We start from the raw sequence: 23,455 nt of genomic DNA, 5'->3' as shown, positions 1-23,455 counted from the left end.
AATCTTTGCTTTCTATGCCAGTTGGGGTGCCCGATCTTGCTGTCTATGACGGTGGGTGCCCGATCTTGCTGTCTCTGCCAGAGGGGGGCCCGATCTTGCTGAGTTTGTGGGACCAAGGAACGGATTAATCTAGTTTCTATTATTTTCAATGGGAAAAATTGGCTTGGAACGTTTTGGAATTCGAACGGGGTTCTGGAACGGATTAAGTTTGGATTCCGAGGTACCACTGTATTATGCTTTTTATATTTGACATACAAATTTAAAACTTTTGTCTCCTTCCCCCTCTTGTTGCTGCTGTCCCTAGAATTCCAGAAACGTAATTATACAAGCAATACATCTGAGAGAATCCTATATGTTTCTAGCTCTATTTCTCTTTGTCAAAAAATACATGGATGAAAGGGAAATCTTCCATCAAAGCCATATGCCAGTGTCTCTCAAACTTTTTTTTTAGCTCTGGCACACTAAACAGAGCAAATGTTTTTTTGTGGCACATTATAATCGAAATTATAAAATTGCAAAACCAACAAAAAATTAAATATGAGAGTTATTTATTTGAAGTCCTTTAAGCTATATTATGGGTAATTAAAACAACGGTGAAACTAAAGTAGATAGGATCGAATTGCTAATCAATGCGATGGATGTCCTTGTTTTTGAGTGCAAACTAACTCAAAATGCGGCAAACAAACAAACATTTCTTCATCCACCATCTGCAGTTCTCTTTTTTTCGATTTTTTATTTCTTTCAGAGATGAAAATCCAAGTTCGCAAAGATCATAAAATCCAAACGGTAACAAAGCCTTGATTGCTTTCTTGCTCAAGTTAGGATAACTACTGCATAAAAAACCCCCAAAAGCTAAGATTACTTGCAGTTAATTTTCAAGGACCAATCACGTCAAAGAATGATGCTTGTCTGGGCAGTTGTATCCTTATGCACACAGACGCTCATAACATTCATAGACTCTTGCGTCATCTATTCTAGTATATACTTATGAAGGGAATTTTTTTTTAAATAAAATCTTTATTCGTTTTAAAACTTACAATAAGTGTGACAGTGAGTTAAAACATTTTAACATTAAATAAAACACTTAATAATCAACAATAGTCCAAATCATATAACTTAGATCCCTCCCTCCCCACCCTTCCACAGCAAATATAAAACATATGTATCATACGATAAAATTGAAGGGAATTTTTAAAAATAAAGCAAAATTCTGGAATCTCTCGTGGCACACCTGAAATCTCTTCAGAGCGTACCACTGTGCCACGGCACACAGTTTGAGAGACAATGCCATATGCAGTAAAAGGCCTATACTTTAAATCCGTTTCTCTTCTAAATTTTGCAAAGAAATTTTACCTGGAATTTGCTGGTCAAAGGTTGCTGATGACACCTAGAAAAAACAGAGAAAGACTGCACTGAGGGTTTGCTAAGCACAAATTTACAGGTTAGGATTACATTTTAATGCCACATTACATTGGTGTCTTCTATTCCGCCATCAGTTCTAGGCGGTTTACAACAAGAGTTGGCCTGGGCATTTCCAAGGAGAATATATGGTTAATTGATGTAGTGTATGCATCAGGGTCTGTGGAGGGTCGATCAGGTTTAGTTGGATCATTTGCAAATTTCTTGAATACAAAAATTTTTAAGTTCTTTCCTGAATGTTTTGCAGTTGGGCGTTAGTCAGCAGATTGGAGAAATGTCAGTATTAGGGCATCCCCCAGACTCTAATGTGATTCATTTATAAACCTCTCCATGAAAACGTCATGAGATGAAGTCAAACGCCATTTTCAAGATAAATACATCTCCTTCAGGAAGCTGTTGCTATGACCGTATGACCCTACTACTATTTATTATTTCTATAGCGCTGAAAACATACAATAGATAGTCCCTGCTCCGAAGAGCTTACAATCTAATTTAGACAGGATATTTCAGGGTTCGGAGATTATGGTAGAGGAAATGATACAGTGGGTCTAGGTATCCGACAACCGTGAGTGGGAGTTAAGAGTTGCAGACAGTTTTTAAAAAGTGAGCTTTTAGCTTGGATTTGAACGCTGCTAGGGATGGAGCACGATGTATTGATTCAGGCAGCCTGTTTCAGGGAAGAGGACTGCATTTAAGAACTGATCAATCGATCAACTACTCCTCCCCAATCTACTCTCACTCCTTATCCTCTGCCATCCTCCTTCTTGCCCCCTCACACGCACCTAATTCTTCCTTCTATCTCACTATCCCCATTGCTCTCTTTCTACTCCTCCATATACTTCTTCCGCCTCATAACCACCTTCCTTGCTCCCTCCTAGGGCCTCTCTCCTCCACTGACATTCGCTCAATGCTCCTCTTCCCCACGACTGTACCAGCACTGCAACACGCTGTGCTTCAGTGGGAGGGGTTGCGGAAACAGAGTTCCTGCTTTTTACTGTAAGAACTCAGAACCTGGATTCCAAACTGTGGTTGTCTGCAACACAGGAGCAAGTAAGTAGATGGTAGCAATGGTGTAGAAGGGGTGAGAGGTGCCCAGGGCAGTAGCGCCCCTCCCCCACTTCCATAAGCTCCTTCCCCGCCCTTCCTGCCGTGTACACACCGCTTCCCTTCCCCCAAACCTCTGTAACATTCCTGGCGCAAGCAGCAATCCACAACCTGCTGACGCTCCAGCATTGGCTTTTCCTCTGACATTACTTCCTAGGCACAGGTCCAGGAAGTGACATCAGAGGAAGAGCCAACGCTGGTGTGACAGTTGCTGCTCATGCCAGAAATGTTACCAGGGAAAGGGAGTGGCATGCACGTGCAGCATTGGGGGGGGGGGGGCAGAGAGGAGGACAGGTGTCTGCGTCGTCACCATGATGGCACCCGGGGAGGACTGCCCCTTACTACACCACTGGGTGGCAGAAGCAGTGGGCATCAGAAGAAGTGGCAGCCCATGCACAGGTAGTTGGAAATGGAGGAGGAACAAGAAGTGGTGAGGTGGCAAATGGGTATTTCGAGCACTTCCAAAGCAAGACATGGAAAAGAGACAGCTGAGGGGAGATAGGATTGAAGTCTACAAAATCCTGAGCAGAGTAGAACAGGGACAAGTGGATCGATTTTTCACTCCGTCAAAAATTACAAAGACTAGAGGCCACTTGATGAAGTTACAGGGAAATACTTTTAAAACCAATTGGAGGACATTTTTTTTCACTCAGAGAATAGTTAAGCTCTGGAACGCATTGCCAGAGGTTGTGGTAAGAGCAAATAGCATAGCTGGTTTTAAGAAAAGTTTGGACAAGTTCCTGGAGGAAAAGTCCATAGTCTGTTATTGAGAAGATGCTGCTTGCCCTGGATGGGTAGCATGGAATATTGCTACACCTTGAGTTTTGACCAGGTAATAGTGACTTGGATTGGCCACTATGGGAACAGGCTACTGGGCTTGATGGACCATTGGTCTGACCAGATGAGGCTATTCTTATGTGTGGCACAAGAGATTCAGCAGCCTTTCCTGCAGAAATTAAATTAGACCCGAAGCTGGCCCTTGTCTTAATTACAGTTTAATTTGTACTTACGTTTTCTGGAACCACATCCTTTTCGGGTTCGTCCAGCAATTTCACTTCTAACTTTAATGTCCTTTTATCTGGCAAAGAGAGCTTATGGTCGCTTTTGTTTAGCACTCTGCATCTTACTAAAATACAACAAGGAAACTTGTATTAGTAAACCTCTTCCAGGGAGGTATACAGCATTCTTTGTGCATTTTACTTAGAGTTTAGCTTATTACAAATTTTCTATACCGCCTTTAATGACTCACAGGATTGGGTGGTTGCAAACTAATGACAGCATTGAAAAGAAAAATAAAAAACTCTCCATATAATAATAGGATGGTAATACCAAACATGCAAATTGAGATAGGAGGGATAGGAAGAATTAAAGAGGAATTACCGTGTTTCCCTGAAAATAAGACAGTGTCTTATATTAATTTTGGGCCCAAAAAACGCACTAGGGCTTACTTTTGGGGATGTCTTATTTTTTTCATGCACAACAATCATCTCTCCCGTCCTCTCCTCCACCCCAATTCTTCCTCTTTCCTTTCTCCCCTACCCCTGTGCAGCATCATTCCTCCCCTCTCACCCATCCCTTTAAGAAACATAGACATAGAAACAAAGAAGATGACGGCAGATAAGGGCCATAGCCCATCAGGTCTGTCCACTCTACTGACCCACCCCCAAGTCTACTATCCTAGGGATCCCTTTGTGCAGCATCTTTCTAACTCTCCCTCCCTCCCATCCTCCTGTGCAGCAGAACCCCACCAACCCTCCCACCATGAGACTGACATACCTCTGCTCCGAAGCCTCCTAAAGCAGCAGAGATGGGGGTTGCTGAATTGACGAGTCTGATTTTTTTCTGAGAATCAGGCAGCACTAGTATTAGGGATGGAGTCGTGGAGTGTCGGGGACATTGGGGGGGGGGCGTATTTTTGGAGTAGAGCTTATATTAGGAGCATCTTTAAAAATCATGCTAGGGCTTATTTTCGGGCAAACAGGGTAGGAAGAGACAGGCTAAAAGCGAGGCTGGGAACCATAGTTTGGTTTCTTGTATGGGGAGGGACTCTGCACCTAGCCACCATTGTATGTCTACTGGAACAACCAAGTTTTAGTGCCGAGTTAAATTTCTTAAATGACAACTCGCTGCAAATATGCAGTGGTAGGTTATTCCGAGTAAACAGAGACAAAAAGTTGAAAACGCTAGATTAAATGAATTCGAGCTGTGCGCTCTTTGGTCCGGGGAGAACTAGGCGGTGATCGTTTAAAGTAGTCCTGGAAGTCCTGGAGGACCACCAGGCCAATCGGGTTTTCAGGATAGCCCTAATGAATATGCATGGAGCAGGTTTGCATGCCTGTCACTTCCATTATACGCAAATCTCTCTCATGAATATTCATTAGGGCTAGCCTGAGAACCCGATTGGCTTAGTGGTCCTCCAGGACAGGGTTGAGAACCACTGGTTTAAAGAGTGCCGAAGCCAGTTTGGTGAATAAACAATTGTAAATGGGAGTCAGAGATCCCCGTGTCGATGGGCAGAATGTAACACGGGGCTGATAGAGTCCCCGTGTCACTCATCGGCTGGGGGTGGGTGGATTAGTGGAGGTGGGGGGGGGGGGGAAGTAAGCAGGGAAGGATTGGACGAAGGGCCTGTCAGGTAGGGAAATTTTAAAATGATTGATCGAGGGGCGCAGGGGTGAGGTCTTGCCTGTGGCGGATCTTCCGAGCTACTGGGTCATGGGGCTCATCAGGCGATGAGCGTTGGGACGGTGGTGAGCTGTCCCTGGTGGGTCAGGTGATCCGGAAAAGGGGCATGAGGGACTTGCCACCCCTCTGACCCTTGCTATGGTGGCTGGGTCGAGGGAATAAAAAAAATTCATTTGGTAGCTTGGGAGCTCTTTATATGATACTAGTCTTTAAGTCCGTTACATTAACGGGTGCTAGAATAGATGTGTCTGTCTGTCTGTGTTTCTTTATATCTCTCTCCTTGGCCGCTGTCAGTATCCTTCTGTCTTTCCCCCCCCACAACCAAAACTGTCTGCCCCCTGCACACATCTCCCCCCAAAGAAGCCCCCTTTCCCTCTCCCTAACTGTCAGTCCATAGCCCTCTTCTGTCTTCCCCCCAGAGCAAAGCTGTCTGTCCCCAGCAGCCCCCTTTCCCTTTCTCTCCATGGCCCCTTCTGTCTCCCCCCAGCACACCCCTCCTTCCAAAGCAGCCCCCTTTCCCTCTCCCTGTCTCTATATGGCCCCTTCTGTCTTCCCCCAGAGCAAAGCTGTCTGTCCCCAGCACACCTCCCCCCCAAAGCAGCCCCCTTTCCCTCTCCCTATCTCCCCTTCTGTCTCCCCCCAGCATACCCCTCCCCCCAGGCGGCCCCCTTTCCCTCTCCCCCTGGCCCCCTGTATTGATCCCCTTCTAACCCTCCCTTCATCCCAGCGTCTTCTGGCCTGCTCCTCTTCAAAGCAGCCTGCGATCGTGGTGGCCGGCTTTAGTGAACCTCGCAGGCCGCTCTCCAACTCGGTAGCACGTTCCTTCTGACGCGATCCTGTGCGTCAGAGGGAACGTGCTACTGAGGTTGGAGAGCGGCCTGCGAGGTTCTTTAAAGCTGGCCACGATCGCAGGCTGCTCTGAAGAGGAGGATCATTGGCATCGGCGGTGGCAGCGGTGAGCGAGGGCAGGAGGTGTGTTCCCTGTCGAGGATGCGGGCAGGGAGAGAGCTTGCCTGCGCTTCCGATTGGCGATTGAGGGCGGGGGAGGGGAGTGGCCAGAATGTTCCCTGCCACCGGGTTCTAAAATGGAACACGGCCACGGATCGCACACCACAGCGGCAGGGATCACACTATTTTAACAACACATGCACCGGTAAGCTTTTATTATATAGGATTAATAGATATTCTGGTAAACCTAAAATGCCTTAAAAGAATTTAACCTTTATAGATTATCCCCTGTTGTACAGGTAGCCAAGAGATTTATACAAGAAACATCTGACACGCCTGGGTGGCAACCAGCAGAAAGTAAATGGAAGGAAGAAACAGGGTGATAGAGAAAAGGGAAGAATTGAAACCGCATTCATTTACTTGGGTTGGCAGCATGAAATCCTCTTTTGTCCACCAGATTATTCATCAACCAAAGACCACAGCATAGCCAGCAGAACAGGCTGAGCCAAAGGGGCCACAGCATTAGCTTGAGGGGTGGAGCTAGAGCTGAATTTGCATTATTTGGCCTCTCTAGCCAAAACAATACGCTGCTATCTCTGGATCCCAGGACAACACTGTGTCCAAATGTTTGTTTGCATTCATTTTAAATCATTTAAAAAAAAACAAAAAACAAACGTCAACAAGCATGCTTCCTCTTCGGACCCATACTTCACATCTATCTGTCAGACCCCACACAGATCGAACCACCAGTCTTTTCGGGCTTGAGATTATGGGCAGTCCTGGATTTCTGACCACCCCCCATCATTGTGTCTCATGAGACTTGAGCACTACAAATCCCACACTGCTTTTGGATTATAAAATCAAAATAAGGACTAGTCTGAGAAAAAAAAAAAAAATCTCCAGACTGGAACTGGGTAACTCGGCAGCTCTGCCCCTCACCACCATAATGCAAATACCACCCTTACACTTGTGTAAGGCACTGTAATACCACTTGCCATAACGAGATGAAAGAATACAAAACTACATGTCTGTTTGGGTATTCATAATCTGGATCCGCCCCGCTTGCGTCTCATAAACATATTGTGGGGTGCTGCAAGCGCACTACCCTGCCCCGTTCGCGATTTTTAAAGGGCATTTGGCAGGTACAGAAAGTTTGCGCCAAGCGGCCTGCTACCTTCCTCTCCAGCGAAGCGGATCACGGCGTGCTGCCGGCTCAGCTCAGCGATCTCGCAGTCTCCCCCGCTCGATTTCTTAGGGCTCTGGAAGTAACAGAGGAGCTTGTTCTTCAGCCCTTTGGGGGTGAGGTCGCCCCAATCACCCCTAACCAGGAGCGGGTACGGGTAATCGCCATCTCCCATCGCTTCCACAGATCTCTCCCTACCGCGCCAGTCTCACTTTCACTTTCGATTTCGTTTCAGCTCGATGATTTCAGAATGATCTCGGGACTGTCCCTGAAACTATTTAGGAACGAAACCAGATCTCCACCTCCTAAAAAGGGCTAATCGAGTCGCTTTACTTGATTTCACTGTCTCTGATCCCACCCAAGCATACACAGAGCTGCCAGGTTACACTTTTTGGGTTCTCCTGGTTTAAACCTTATATTTCAGAACTGTGTAGTATTTGCAATCAGTGCAGCTGCTCCCATAATCTAAAATGAGGTTGGCAGAAATCCAAGATTGGCCAAAAAGTATCCCACTGGAGCTTAACTAAAGATTTTTTTCCCCTCTCTGATCAGTCTCTGTTGTCAGAAACAAACACACAAAAAAATCGCAGTATTTTTTGTCCATAACAATCTAAAAAAATTTGTTACCAATAGGCTTTCATATTAAATTTAAAATTCCCAAAAGTTGTCCGACAGGGTTTTTATGATACTTTGCAGACTATTTGACTAAGTGCTTGATATTGTACAGACCAATCAGGGCATTGAGAGATCTGAGAACCGTTTGTTGCTAAACACATGAAAAAAGAGATACAGGGACGGATTCACAAACCGATCCGGGCAGGTCCGACTAATTCACAAAAAAAAAAAAAACAAATCTGCAGATGGAGGCGATCGGAGGAACGCCCTCAACTGCCTGCCCGGATCGCTGATGCACGATCCGCGCGCATGCGCACACTATCTGTAGATGATCTGTGCATGCTTTTCTGCATGGGCCCTCCTGCTCTCCCCTTCCAAGTCCTGCTCTTGCCACCAAGACTCTCCTGCTCTCTGCCGCCTTCCCTGCAGTGCAGCCCCAACCTGCGGCTGGCACTGCAGGGAAGGCAGCAGAGAGTAGGAGCTTAGGGCAGAGAGCAGGGACAGAGTCGGAAAGACGTTTTCGACTGGTCCCCATCAGGCGGAAAGCCCAGTCGAATTGCAAAATTTGTTTAGTGAATCCCGTCCCTGCCTACTTTGCATGCAGTTCCCCTCATTTGCAGGCATGGATTGTAATCCAATCGCTACACAGGTTAGTGCAGTGGTTCCCAAACCTGTCATGGGGGACCCCTAGCCAGTCAGGTTTTCAAGATATCCCTAATGAATATGCATGAGAGAGATTTGCATATAATGGAAGTGACAGGTATGCAAATCTCTCTCATGCATATTCATTAGGGATATCTTGAAAACCTGACTGGCTGGGGGTCCCCCAGGACAGGTTTGGGAACCACTGGGTTAGTGAATAGTGCAGGAGGGAAATCTGGTTGCAAAGTGCTCGCAAACCGATCGATATACGATCGGTTTGCTTAGTGAATCTAGTCCACAGTGGGTTAGGTGAAGACTACTAACCCCCTCTTTTACAAAGGTGCGTTAAGCTTTTTAGCACGTGCTACCAGGGGTGTCAAAGTCCCTCCTCGAGGGCCGGAATCCAGTCGGGTTTTCTGGATTTCCCCAATGAATATGCATTGAAAGCAGTGCATGCAAATAGATCTTATGCAGATTCATTGGGGAAATCCTGAAAACCCGACTGGATTCTGGCCCTCGAGGACTGACTTTGACACCTGTGTGCTAAACAGTAACTCATGCATGTTATCCTATGGACACGTTAGTATTTAGTACAAGTTTTGATTTAGCGTGTGCTAAATCCATGCTAAAACGCTAAGGCGTGCCTTTGTAAAAATCTTGGTTTTCTCCATTGCCGGCCCTGTTTTATGGAACACTTTAACAGGTATTTTGAAATTCTCTGGAAGTTTGTTACATTTTTAATGTAATATATCAATGATTGTTTGTAAGTGATGTAGTTAATGTTAATCTGAATGAATATATTTAACACTTAATGTAATTTTGAAAATGAATAAAGAATATTAAAAAAAAAAAAAAAAAAAGAAAATTATTGATGACTTATTTTTTTATGCTGATAGTATTTTTCCCTGGTTATGATAATGTAACTTTCCTTTCTGATAGATATGACAAGATGTACCACCTAGTTTTATTTAGATATTTGTAGACATGTATGTCTTTGAGGCGGTGTATGTCAATCGTGAGCCACTTTGGTTAAAAGCAGATTAGAAATGTTTTAAATAAATAAATAGAATCCTTGTACGGTAATGTAGCTTTAAACATCCTTGCACTATACCAGGGGTAGGCAATTCCGGTCCTCGAGAGCCGGAGCCAGGTCAGGTTTTCAGGGTATCCACAATGAATATGTATGAAATGGATTTGCATGCACTGCCTCCTTGAGATGCAAATCTATCTCATGCATATTTATTGTGGATATCCTGAACACCTGATCTGGCTCTGGCTCTCGAGGACCGGAATGGCCTATCCCTGAAACTTGGTGTCAGGTCAAAAGCGCGCCGGGACAAAGGCGCGCGCAGACATCTGAGCACAATGTGGAGGTGCGTGCCGAAGAAAATGACTGTTTTAAAGGGCTCCGACGGGGGGAGGGGGGGACCCCCCATTTTACTTTATACAGATTGTGCCGCATTGTGGGGGTGTTGTGGGGGGTTGTAACCCCCCACATTTTACTGAAAACTTCACTTTTTCCCTAAAAAACAGGGAAACAGTTAAGTTTCCAGTATAATGAGGGCGGTTACAACCCCCCAAACCCCCCACAATGCCGCCGTGATCTGTATTAAGTAAAGTGAGGGGGTTCCCCAACAAAACCCCCCATCGGAGCCCATAAAAACACTCTTTTTCTTCGGCGTGCGCTTCCGTCTTGCGCTCAGTTGTCGGCGCGCACCTTTGTCTTCGGCGGTTTTGTCTATGAACCTGAAACTTTGTAGGCATAGCATGACTCATAAATACCAGATTAGAGTAGAATAAAAAAAAATCAAATATACCGTATTAGAGATAGCACTATTGAAATGTTTCATTTAATTATTGTTACATTTTTTACTGTTTGATTTTTCCACACAACTTTAAAATTAGGCTCAGGGTCAGTACTGCGGCCAATTCTGTTTAATATGTTTGTGAGAGACATTGCTGAAGGGTTAGAAGAAAAAAGTTTGTCATTTTGTGGATGGCTCAAAGACAGACAATAAAGTGGATACCCCAGAGCAGAGGTAGGGAACTCCGGTCCTCGAGAGCCATATTCCAGTTGGGTTTTCAGGATTTCCCCAATGAATATGCATGAGATCTATTTGCATGCACTGCTTTCCAATGCATATTTATTGGGGAAATCCTGAAAACCCAACTAGAATATGGCTCTCGAGTACCGGAGTTCCCTACCCCTGCCCCAGAGGGAGCGGAGACCATGAGAAAAGATCTCCCTACTTCGTCTGTTGATTTTATTTTTATAATCATCAAACCAAATTACTACAGAATGCCAATGTAAAAGAGTCAGGGATTCTCCCTCAGTAATGATGTTATACTATCACTGGGCAGCAAAGGGCACTGGCCCAGTAGTGCAGAAACTACAGGTCCCAGCATGCACGAAGCTAGGGAGCTCAGAGTTGAGTCACAGAGACGGGACTCACAGGGGAGAGGCATTTCTACCCAGGCTGGGTTTATTCTAGGGAGGTCCCTAGACATCAGCTGAGGGAAAAGGACCCCCCTTGGCAGAGTGAGGTAAACCAAGCTAACTATCTGTAAAGTGTGAGGCAAACTAAAAAGAATAAAAAGTGTCTTCTTCATCTGAGACTGTATGGTGTCCTAATCTCTCCCCTCCAGCACATGTGCTGATGGTACCCAGATGTTCCTTTAGCCCAACATCAGAATGATTACAATGGGAGAGGTGTTGTCCTATCCCAAACCTGAGACAACCCGTTCATGTGACATAAAATGAAAGAAATTGTTGCTAGTGAAAAATCTCTTTATTTTATGAAGCTGGCTACAAGGGGAACGGAATACAAAGCATATGTTACAGTTTTGGCAATGCAATTCCCTCCCCCATATCTGTCATAAGTCCGCCTTTATAAGGGTTTCAGAACAAAGAAACAACTGTGAAATTTCAATTTAAGCAGAAAGGCTACTATGTTATTAGTCGTCTTCTCTGCCCCAGCAAGGAAGCAAAATACAAAGAGATTATGGGCTAGATTCACTAACCTGCCGATCGTGCCTGATCCATGGCAGGCCGACTGATCCACAACGGGTCAGTATTTAAGTGGAGAAACGCCCCCCTCTGACCACATGGATCGCTAGTAAGTGATCTCGAAGCAAGAACAGACCATTTTCTTTGCCTGTAGATGGTCTGCGCATGCTAACAAAAGCAGCAATTTTTTCTTTTAAGTTCACTTTTAAGCCTGTGGGTCAAAACCATGGGCTTGCACTGCGGGGAAAGGCAGGAGAGTCTGGGCAGAGAGCAGATCGGGGCTGAGAGCAGGAGATCGGGGCAGAGAGCAGGGCGGCAGAAGGCAGGGCAGTCGGAAAAGATCTGGTCCTCAGCAGTTGCTTATTTTTGATCGGTCAGCCCAGTCGGTGTCCCTCATTATTTTAGTGAATCGCTGCCTGCCTAAATTTGAATGCCGTTCCCCCTCATTTGCATGCACGGATCGGAGGATGATTGGGACAGAGGTTAGTGAATCAGGCTGGAGGAAAATCGGGTCGGAAAGGAGTTGCTTAGTGGTCAGGATTTGATCGGTGGGCTTAGTGAATCTAGCCCTATGTATTTACCCTGGTAAACTCTTTTCCAGTAGATAGGTGAGACACAGGGTTATTTCCCAATACTCGCCTGAGCTGCAGAAGAAATCCACTCCACTGTCTGACTATGTCTCCACCCCTGTGGACCCTGGATGCGCACCTGGACAGGCGGAGGCAAGAAAATGCAGCCAGCAAACTGCAGAACACTGTTGAGCCCCCTAAGTGTGCTAAACAGTCTGCCTTCAATCCCCCCCCCCCCCCGGCTTAACATGGAGTGAGATTAGGTCAGGGATGGCCCTGAGCTCCAAGGAAGACTAAGCAGATTGGCTAACAGGTACCCCGAAGGGATCAGCCTATCAGCTACAGACAGAAGTCTGTGAATTCTCAAGCAGGCAGAGCTTCAAATCCACAAATACTTGCGAAAGGGACAAAACTACATCAAATTAAAAATAATAAAATGGAGAGAGCAGAACACACACAGCTGCAGACATGCATGCAGAAGAAAAGACTGCTAGAGGGCGCTAAACTAGCCTGTGACGTACACTGGAGGCAGAGTGAAAAAGCTGGAGTGGATTTCTTCTGCAGCTCATGCAAGTATGGGGAAATAACCCTATGGTCGAGAGCGGGGGTGCCCACACTTTTTTGGCTTGCGAGCTACTTTTAAAATGACCATGTCAAAATAATCTACCAACAATAACATTTTAAAAAGCACACTGTACACAGGGAAAATGTTAATTATCATTTATATTCAAAGTTTTTTCCAAAGAGGTCAAGGAAGATGACTTTAAAATATGCAATGTCACCTCAGTAACAACTATACAAAAATAGACAAATATACCCCCTCCCCTTTTACTAAAATGTGATAGCAGTTTTTAGCAGAGCTGTGCTGAATGCCCCACGCTGCTCCCGACGCTCATAGGCTTCCTGAACTAAAAACCGCTACCGTGGTTTAGTAAAAGGGGGCCATAGTGCAAAATATAGACAGCAGATATAAATTAGGACACATTTTGATCACTAAATTTAAAATAAAATCATTTTTCCTAGCTTTGCTGTCTGGTGATTTCATGAGTCTCTGGTTGCACTTCCTTCTTCTGACTGTAAATCCAATATTTCTTTCTTTCTGCTTCCTGCATGCTTCCTCTCCTCCAGACCTCATTCCATTCCACAACCAACATCTCTCTCTGTCCCTCCATGAGTCCAACTTTTTCTTCATCTCTTCCTGCCCCTCCCCTCCCCTTTCTCTCTCTCCCTGCCCCCTTTCTTTCATTCTCTTGCTGCCCCCCAAAGCCTCCGCCGCCAATTTCTCCCTGCTTCACCGACGCCAGGAACTCAATAGACTCGCTTTGCCTTTGTGATCTGTTCTCCCTGCTTCCCTGACGCCAGGCGTGTACAAACGCTCGGTCCACAAGCCTTCCCCCTGACCTCAATTCTGATGTTGGAGAGGAAGTTCTGGGCCAGCCAGGCAGCGATTGGCTGGCTCGGAACTTCCTCTCCAACGTCAGAATCGATGTCGGGGGGAGGGAGAAGGCTGTGGGCTCGCGGCGGTGCTTGTACGTGCCTGGCCTGGCGTCGGGGAAGCAGGGAGAACAGATCGAAAAGGTAATGTGAGTCTATCGCGGAGCCTGGCTCCACGATCGACTTGCGTTGCCTCTGCGATCTACTGGTTGATCGCGTCTGACCTTTTGGGCACCCCTGGTCTAGAATGTCTCACCTATTGCACTGGAAATTGAGTTCCTTTTACAGAGCAGTGTGACCGATTAGGCACTCATTGAATGCAAAGAAGCCCATTCAACTCCCGTGAGCTTCTTTGTATTCAGCGCATGCTCACTGGCAGTACCGCTTTGTAAAAGGAAACCTATTCCTTGTCACATCTTCATCACATTCACTGCGGTGGCCTTGAATCACAAACACGTTAACTTTTACATTGCCTATGAAAACTGTATTCCAGATTTACATTCACAAACCATTATGAGGATTGAAAAGCAGAATCCAGGAACATGAATTAAACCAAGATTTTAAGACTCTTATTCCAAACAGTGCGCCATACGTTAGGGGGGCCATTTGGACTCCTAAGTGCACTTAGGTGCTGTTCTATTACTCGGTGCAAAGTATCCTAGTATATAATTGCTAAGGAGAGCATTCACATAGGAGGGACATGGATGGGTCATGTGCATTCTATTTAAGTACTTCTGCATTCCATTTACACCTACCATAAGGCAAGTGTATATGGCGAAACCTAAATTTAAGTGCCTAATTGCTGTCTTACACTAGTATAACAGATTAGTTGCACAAATTTGTTGTATAGAATACGAGCTTAGTCCCCAGATCACGGACACCTAATTTTTAGCATCCTTTATAGAATTGCCTCCTAAATGTGTTGCATTTGCTGCTGAGCCATCGGGCCAGTCCCTGATTAATTTTGTTTTTTTAAAAAGTCACTTCAGCCCACAAGACAAAAATATTTATTGGTAGTGTCTGATTCCAGATTTGTCTACAGCTATCCAGAGAACATGTGGGGAAATATTATCCACGAACAGCTGGGTATGCAGAAGCTGTCAGCCAAGTGGGGGGTCCAAAGGTTTGAATGCCGACGAGAAATGAGCTGGTGCCAACTTTATACAATGACTAGTTACTGTTGATGAAACATGGTTACACCACTAGGATCCTGAGACAAAACAACAGTCCATGCAATGGCGGCATTCAGATTTTCCAAGGCCAAAGAAATTCAAGACCCAAAAGTCAGTTGGAAAGGTCATGGCCACCGTGTTTTGGGATCAGGAAAGTATTGTAATATATTCATTCAATTTTCTATACTGTTCTTCCATGGGAGCTCAGAATGGTTTACATTGCCTGTCTGGCCCAGTGGGCTCTCATCTATCTAATGTACCACTGTGCCACACGCTCCCCCGAGGGGCCAAACAGTTAATGAAGAATACTACTGTAACTTGCTGTGCGTTGATTAGATGCATTGAAAGAAAAAAGGAGGGGGAAGCTGTGGAAAGGAGATCTCTTTTTGCAAGACAATGCACCTGCTCACAAGGCTGGCAAAACGATGGATGATTTTTAGTGCAGTTGGGGTTTCAGTGCATAGACCATCCTGCTTAGGGCGATTCAATATAGGATGCTCGTGTGCGATTCTCAAAAGCAGTTTTGGTGGCTTCTGAAACCGGGCACCCTATACAGAAACTAGCCCTAAATCCCTGTAGTTTCCACAGCCAGAAGTTTTCATTACAGTTGAAGGGCTGATTTCCAAAACCCTGTAAGTCCAAAATAAACTTTTCTATGTCTTCTGTTGCATTGATAAGAGTGGATAGAAGAAGTAGATTTCGATGGCTTGTTATTCCATGAAGTACTGTCTAGGGCAAGAGCAGTCAATCTACTTCCCTTGAAGCTGGCAAACCTCCACTATCTGGATACCTCCACTATCCATGTTTGCCACCCAGTAACTAGTTATAGCTCCTAGAGGTAGTTAGATGGTTGCTTCTATAGATGTATTTCATAGTTTGTTTAGATATATAAATTTTTAACTCTGGTTTTCAGAAAGCTTAACTTTATGTTGGGGTCATTATTTAAAGCGATTTAACCAAGCAGGAGAGGTTTTGCCCAGTTATTTCATGCTGGAAGGCTCAGGTACAGCTGTTCTTTACTCAACTAGACAGCACCACTTAATATCTACTCTGACTACCATGGCACTACCCAGTTTGTGAAAGACAAAAAAAAAAAAAAAAAGCAGAAATGGCAAAGACCGCAGATGTGACCACAGGTCCAAATGACAAAGAACATAAGAAGCGCCATCTCCGGATCAGACCTTCGGTCCATCAAGTCTGATGATCCGCACACGCGGAGGCCCTGCCCGATGTATACCAGGGGTAATTTTAATCACCCATATCCCTCTATGCCTCTCGTAAGGAGATGTGCATCCAGTTTGCTTCTGAATTCTAGGACGGTCGATTCCGCAATAACCTCCTCTGGGAGGGTATTCCAGGTGTCAACCACTCTCTGCGTGAAGCAGAATTTCCTGATATTTGTCCTGAACCTGCCCCCCCTTAGCTTCATTCCGTGTCCTCTTGTCCGTGTCAAGTTGGACAATGTAAACAATTTTTTCTGCTCTATTTTGTAGATTCCTTTCAATATTTTGAAGGTCTCGATCATATCCCCTCGTAGTCTTCTTTTCTCAAGGGAGAACAATCCCAGTCTCTTCAGTCGATCCTCATATTCCAGTTTCTCCATACCCTTTACTAGCTTCGTTGCTCGTCTCTGCACCCTCTCCAGCAGTTTTATATCCTTCTTTAGGTTGGGAGACCAATGTTGGACGCAGTATTCCAAGTGGGGTCTGACCATTGCTCTATAAAGCGGCATTATGACCTTCTCCGATCTACTCGTGATTCCCTTCTTTATCATGCCCAACAATCTATTTGCTTTCTTTGCCGCCGCCGCACATTGTGCTGACGGTTTCAGGGTCCTATCTATCAGTACTCCCAGGTCCTTTTCTTGTTCACTCTTACTCAGAGTTGCACCTGACATTCTATACTCATATTCCTTATTCTTACTGCCTAAATGCATTACTTTGCATTTCTCCACATTGAACTTCAGCTGCCATTTCTCTGCCCATTTCTCTAACTGACACAAGTCGCTCTGGAGTACCTCGCTATCCTCCAGCGATCTGATTGCCCGGCATAGCTTTGTGTCATCTGCAAACTTGATGATCTCTCTGGATGTTCCTTCTTCGAGGTCATTGATATAAATATTAAATAGGATCGGCCCAAGTACCGAGCCCTGGGGTACACCACTAGTAACTTTCTCCCAGTCTGAGATCTTCCCATTTATGCCCACTCTCTGCTTTCTGCTCTCCAGCCATTTGCCTATCCATCTTAGTATATCTCCCTCTATTCCATGGCTTTGTAGTTTCCTGAGAAGTCTTTTGTGTGGAACTTAACGCTTTCTGGAAGTCTAAGTATATTATGTCCACCGGTTCTCCACTATCAATTTGTTCGTTCATGGTCTCAAAAAATTGAAGTAAATTCGTTAAACATGATTTCCCTTTCCTGAAGCCATGTTGGCTGGCTTTCATCAGGTCGTGTGTATCCAAGTGCTGGACTATGCTATCCTTGATCAGTGCTTCAACCATCTTTCCAGGGAAAGACTTTACTGACTGATCCGACATGTAGCTGAGGCGGGCAAAGGGACAAATATCAGATGGCTGTAATAGCCAAATCCTTCTGCTAGTTATTATCCACTAAACTGTCCTTTGGGAAGCAGGTATGGGTGTGTTTTGTGTGGGAAAGAGGTTATGGGGTGATAAAATGTTGCCGTTTAAATTTTGTTTAAACTGAATTTAAAAAATTGCTTGAAACTAAACATGCACACACAAAAGTGGGCAATTGCTTAAAAATAAGTAGCCACAGAAATAAAAATGAAACCAGTCAATAGTGCCTTTGCTGTTCGGACCTGTGGCCGCATCTGTATTCTTTGCTGTCTCCGCTTTTGTCTGTCCTTTCAGGTATCTGCGGAAGTTCTTTGTAGTTCATGGATGCTGCCAAAGATCCAGCAATTCAGTGCTGGCTGGTGCAGCACTGAATCCAGATCTGAGTTAGCTAAAAGTGGTGAGTTTTTAAAGAAAAGCTCACTGGCACTGGTTAAAGATTGACCAGTACATGTCTAAGGACATACACATTTTTCCAGACTTCATCCTTGACTAAACTTGTAACCTACCGAAAACTGATTCTTTGAACCACGTGATGGTGCATCTCTGAGTTCACTGGGTTGATCCACATCCATGAATTCTGCTTATTTAAGATGCTTGCAGTTATTTGCTGAGAAATTGGGGGGGTAGTCCCACAGGAGAATTCTACTTAGGCGTGCTGGAGGATTTGTAGTGGCAGGTTTGGTAGGAAGTAAGGAAACAAACACTGCCACCATCTATGCCAGGGGTATCAAAGTCCCTCCTAGAGAGCAGCAATCCAGTTAGGTTTTCAGGATTTCCCCAATGAATATGCATGAGATCTATTAGCATACAATGAAAGCAGTGCATACAAATAGATCTCATGCATATTCATTGGGGGAAATCCTGAAAACCCGACTAGATTGCGGCCCTCCAGGAGGGACTTTGACACTCCTTATCTATGCTATTCTTATTCTGGGGGTAAAAATTGTGCAAGCAAGTACATGCCATTTTATTTGTGTAAGCTTGGCTACGTGTTCGAAGAGAATGTATGCGCATACTTATGCTTTGAACGTGGAGTAATAAAGGGGACGGCGGACTGCCCTGGGCACCTCTCTGCCCCACCACGCCACACTTGCGCCATCCCCCCCAACCCCGTACCTCTGTCGATCATTGTCAGCACAAGCAACTTCTCCTGCATGCCGGCCTGGTTCCCCTCTGAATCACCTCTGGGTCAGGAAGTGACATCAGAGGGAAGCCCAATGCTGGGGCGAGCGGCATGCTGGAGAAGCCACTTGCGCTGGCAAAGATTTACAGGGGTACGTGGGGGGAAGGGAGAGCATGAGCAGATGCTCAAGGCCCTTCACCTCACCGGCACAGAGCGTTGGCGACGGTTTCCAGAACATCGGGTCTGTAAGTGCGATATTGGTCAGGGGCAGGGGAGGGCATGTAGTGGAGAATAGAAGTGCTGGTGGGGGTGGTAGGAGAGATAGCAATGTCAGTCATCCGAGGTGGGGGAGGGATAGCTATGTTAATCATCAGGGGGATAGAAGTGCCGGTCATCGTGGGGGGCGGGGGAGAGAAGGTAGCAGTGCCAGTCATCGGGGGAGGGTGGATTATAACCATGTCCAATATTGAGGGCGGGGGAGATAACAGCATTAGTCATCGGGTGGAGGGGGAGGGGAACCACCATCTTTGGAAGGTGGCTTGAATATAAACCAAGACCCCCATTTTTGGGCCATTTTTTTACAGAACTGAAAATTAAAAACACCAAATACCCAATACAGTATTAGTAAATTGTCCTTCATGTGGGGCTTTCGTGGGCATCTTTCACAGGCATTAAATTTACTAGGAGAAAAAGAGCCAGTTTAGCTTCGACTTGTATATTTAGAACCAGAATAAACCTCTTTAACATGGTACAGTTGACTTCAAATTAGTCAAAAACTACCAGAAATTTACTGCTAGTTACAATTTACTTTGTTTCTACAGTAACTAATTTTTCTCCAATGTACACAACTGTAACTAAATGATACCTTAGAAAACATTTAGCAATGATAAATACTGCAATCACTTCTGAGAACCTCGTACATGGGTAATTTTGTAAAGTACGAGGAAGTAGCATACCATTATATAGCAAAACAAGATTACAGGAGTAGAAACCATTGTGCAATGACTGAGACAAATTACAGTGCTGCACACACTATTTCTCCGATATGTTACTCAATTCCTTTTGCTTTCAGCTCTTCTCGGACACGCTTCAGGTAGTCGGGATCAGGGTATCCGAACCTAGAGAATTAAACAAGAGTGGATCACTTTGATGAATTTGAGTTGCAGTTTTAGAAACAGCAACACTAAGACATTTCTGTCCCCATAAAATTTTAAAATAATTTTCCAAACTCTCTTTTGATTCTAATTTGCGTTCAATCTGATGCAACAGCAGTCTTTAAATCCAGTAGCATTGACCAGGTCATACCCAGATTTTCAGTGATACAGAAGAGAATGGCATGGTGGTTGTTACCTGCTGCTAGCCACGGGTAACCCGCCAAAATGGTGGGGGGAAAAAGTGGTCACTGTGGGTAGGGGGCAAGGCCTTTCACCGCCCCGTGGAGTGCTGAATGGCCTTGTCTCCGCAGTTAAGTGAGGGAATGCGCATGGTCACTGATCGCGCGCAGCTCCCTCCCTCCTTCCTAACGACCGTCTGGGCATCTCCCTCCCTTCCCCATACCTTCATGTCGATTTTTTATTTTCTTTCAAGAAGCAGCCACCGGAGCCTTGGAGTCATGTGCAGGTGCCAGAAAGTTCTCCTCTGATGCAATTTCCTGTTTCCGGTTGTGTCAGAGGAGAACTTTTCCGGCAGCCGCACGCGACTTCAAGGCTCCGGCGGCTGCTTGTTGAAAGAAAATTAAAAATTGGCATGAAGGGAGGGATGGAGAATAGATTAGTTAGTCTCTGTGTGTGTGGAGGTGAAGGTGGGCAGAATTAAAAATTGGCATGAAGGTAAGGGGAAGGGAGGGAGAATAAATTGGTTAGTCTGTGTGTGTGTGTGTGGAGGCAGAGGTGGAGATGGGCAGAGTAGTTAGGCACTGCCTGGACTGCTGGAAGGTTGCTGAAGGGGTGTAGAGAGAGGGAAGGTGTTTGGAGAGGAACAGATGCTGAAGGGAAATGGGGAAGAGAGAGAGAGAGGGGGGAGAAGACACTGAAGGGAAATGGGGAAGAGAGAGAGAGAGGGGAAGAAGACGCTGAAGGGAAAAGGGGAAGAGAGAAAGAGAGGGGGGGGAGAAGACACTGAAGGGAAATGGGGAAGAGAGAGAGAGAGGGGAAGAAGACGCTGAAGGGAAAAGGGGAAAAGGGGAAGAGAGAAAGAGAGGGGGGGAGAACACACTGAAGAGAAATGAGGAAGAGAGAGAGAGGGGGAGAAGACGCTGAAGGGAAATGGGGAAGAGAGAGAGAGAGGGGGAGAAGACGCTGAAGGGAAAAGGGGAAGAGAGAGAGGGGGAGAAGACGCTAAAGGGAAATGGGGAAGAGAGAGAGAGGGGGAGAAGATGCTGAAGGGAAAAGGGGAAGAGAGAGAGAGAGGGGGAGAAAACGCTGAAGGGAAAAGGGGAAGAGAGAGAGAGAGGGGGAGAAGACGCTGAAGGGAAAAGGGGAAGAGAGAGAGAGAGGGGGAGAAGACGCTGAAGGGAAAAGGGGAAGAGAGAGAGAGGGGGAGAAGACGCTGAAGGGAAAAGGGGAAGAGAGAGAGAGAGAGGGGGAGAAGACGCTGAAGGGAAAAGGGGAAGAGAGAGAGAGAGGGGGAGAAGACGCTGAAGGGAAAAGGGGAAGAGAGAGAGGGGGAGAAGACGCTGAAGGGAAATGGGGAAGAGCGAGAGGGGGAGAAGATGCTGAAGGGAAATGGGGAAGAGAGAGAGGGGGGGTGAAGACGCTGAAGGGAAATGGGGAAGAGTGGGGGGAGAAGAAAAGGGAAATAAGGAAGAGGGAGATGGGGAAGACAAGGGAAATGGGGACGAGAGAGGGGGAGAAAATGCTGAAAGGAAATGAGGAAGAGAGAGAGGGGAGAAGACGCTGAAGGGAACTGGATGGAAGGAGGGGATAAAGAAAAAAAGGCACATGCTAGATTGGGGAGACAGATCTGAGGGGAGGAAAGTAGGAGAGAGATGCTAAAAACCACCTGGAGGAGGGAAAGAAAGATAGAAGGGAAGAAGACAGAGATGCCAGACTATGGGAGGAGCAGAGGGAAGAGGGTGCCAGATCAAGGGGGGGAGAGAAAGATGGAAGGGAGAGGCACAGTAACAGAGCATTTGGAAGAGGCAGAGAGAAGACAGATAGTGGATGGAAGGAATTGAATGAGAAAAGCAGAAACCAGACAACAAAATTCTATTTATTTTCTTTTTTTTTCCTGCTTTAGGATAGTTTATTAGTTGTGTTGATAAACATTTATAAACAAAGCCCTGCCAGCTGAAGATCTCTTTCTCTTGTTCAGCAGCCAGAACTTTGATTTATAAAATGACAATTGTACAGAATATTGTTTCTTTTTATACTTCAATAAAAAAAAGTTCAGTATAAAACTATTCGAGGCTTGTGTAGATGGGATCAGGTTTGTGGGGACGAGGACCGAGCTCACGAGGACGGGGCGGAGACAGGAACAAATTTTTTCCCTGTGTCATTCTCTAGTAGAGAACCAGATAGTGCCACTGAAAATTAGAGCAGACTGCCACTGCAGTATTCATTTTTTTATTTTAAAATTTTTAAAGTCTGTATATCCAACAATTCCATGTGGATAACATCATGCAAGTTAGTGACAGAGTGTTCCATGGGCAAAGCTAGGCTAATATTCAGTAGCTGTGCCTGGATAACTATCTAGTTAATTTAGGACAGAGGTTCTCAACATGTAGTACGAGTACCCCTGGAGGTACTTGTACCATTGTCAGGAGGTACGTGGCGCCGGCACTGTATGTCTCTCATCCTCCTTCTGTCATTGCATAGCTCCCACTTTCATCTTCTCTCTCCAGCCCCCACTCCAGACTACCAGCAGTAGCTAACTGTGTGCTTTTAACTTCCTCATACAACTGCTACTACTGTTAGTTTAGCCGGCAATTCCATCACGCAGCCTTGGGGCCTTTGTTAGCCTGGCTTGCTTCCAATGAAAGTTGCATCATTGGAGGCAGGCTGGCCTAGCAAAGGCCCCAAAACTACCTGATGGAAATATGGCTTAACTAACACTAGGGATAGTTGTATGGGGACGTTAAAAGCACATAATGAGCTGATACTAGGGGGAGGAGAGGTACTGCTGGACATGGGAAAAGGAGAAGGAGGGGTGCTGCTGTACAAGGGAGGAGGGAAAGGGAGAAGAGGTCCTGCTGGACATGGGGAAAGGGGAGGAAGAGGTGCTGTTGGACAGGGAAGGGAGAAGAGGTACTCCTGGACATGGGGGAGAGGGAAAGGTGATGCTGGACAGGAAAGGAGAGAAAGTGTAGGGAGAAGAGGTACTGCTGGACATGGGGAAGGGAGAGCTTCTGCTGGATAGGGGAGAATGGAAAGGTGAAGATGTGCTGCTGGACCTGGCAGAAGGGGAAGGGAAAGGTGCTGCTGGACTTGAAGGGGAGGGAAGGGAGAGGTGCTGCACGCTGTAGATGGTCTGCGCATGTGCTGGCCATCCGAGCCCGGCAGAGAAGTTTTAGGGTTTTTTAAAACTGGTTTTTAACTTTTTTTGCGAGCACGGGCTTGCACTGCGGGAAGGGCAGTAGAGATTCGGGGCGAGTTGGGGCAGCAGGCAGGAGAGATTCGGAGCGAGTTGGGGCAGAAGGCAGGAGAGATTCGGGGTGAGAGCAGGTGATTGGGACAGGCAGAAGATTCGGGGCAGGCAGGAGAGAGCAGGAGATTGGGGCTGCGAGCAGAGCAGAGAGCAGTGTGGCAGGGCAGTCAGAAAGGACCTCAGTGACTGGTCCTCAGCAGTCGCTTATTTTTGGATCGCCAAGGTGTTACTTTTTTATTGTAGTGAATCGCTTCCTGCCTGCATCTGAATGCCATTCCCCCTCATTTGCATGCGCAGATTGGAGGATGATCGGGACAGAGGTTAGTGAATTTGATCAGAGGGAAATCGGGTCGTAAAGGGGTTGCTAAGTGATCAGAAGTTGATCAGTGGG

General features: G+C 45.9%; 2 protein-coding genes across 12 annotated transcripts in view; both read right to left on the bottom strand.

The window, feature by feature from the left end:
* PARP14 (poly(ADP-ribose) polymerase family member 14) overlaps positions 1-8,598 on the bottom strand; it is a 96,845-nt gene extending 88,247 nt beyond the window's left edge. Inside the window, exons 1-3 of one of the 4 annotated variants that reach the window (XM_033945235.1) lie at positions 8,548-8,598; positions 3,534-3,649; positions 1,354-1,387 (exon numbers count right to left, since the gene is read on the bottom strand). In XM_033945235.1, coding sequence (XP_033801126.1) covers positions 1,354-1,387; positions 3,534-3,649; positions 8,548-8,578 — 181 coding nt within the window. In that variant the 5' untranslated portion in view covers positions 8,579-8,598. Of the gene's footprint in view, positions 1-1,353; positions 1,388-3,533; positions 3,650-6,576; positions 6,863-7,330; positions 7,747-8,547 lie in introns of those variants that run through there. The other 3 variants (XM_033945236.1, XM_033945233.1, XM_033945234.1) reach the window with 3 other exon arrangements.
* Positions 8,599-19,174: 10,576 nt separating this feature from the next.
* DTX3L (deltex E3 ubiquitin ligase 3L) overlaps positions 19,175-23,455 on the bottom strand; it is a 44,466-nt gene continuing 40,185 nt past the window's right edge. For all 8 annotated transcript variants that reach the window (XM_033945245.1, XM_033945246.1, XM_033945249.1 and 5 more), the window contains exon 5: positions 19,175-19,598. In XM_033945245.1, the coding sequence (XP_033801136.1) occupies positions 19,529-19,598 (70 nt within the window). In that variant the 3' untranslated portion in view covers positions 19,175-19,528. The remainder of the gene's footprint in view (positions 19,599-23,455) is intronic.

This window comes from Geotrypetes seraphini, chromosome 5, assembly GCF_902459505.1.
Source record: "Geotrypetes seraphini chromosome 5, aGeoSer1.1, whole genome shotgun sequence".
Classification (NCBI taxonomy): domain Eukaryota; kingdom Metazoa; phylum Chordata; class Amphibia; order Gymnophiona; family Dermophiidae; genus Geotrypetes; species Geotrypetes seraphini.
This window is presented reverse-complemented; position numbering and strand designations above follow the sequence as displayed.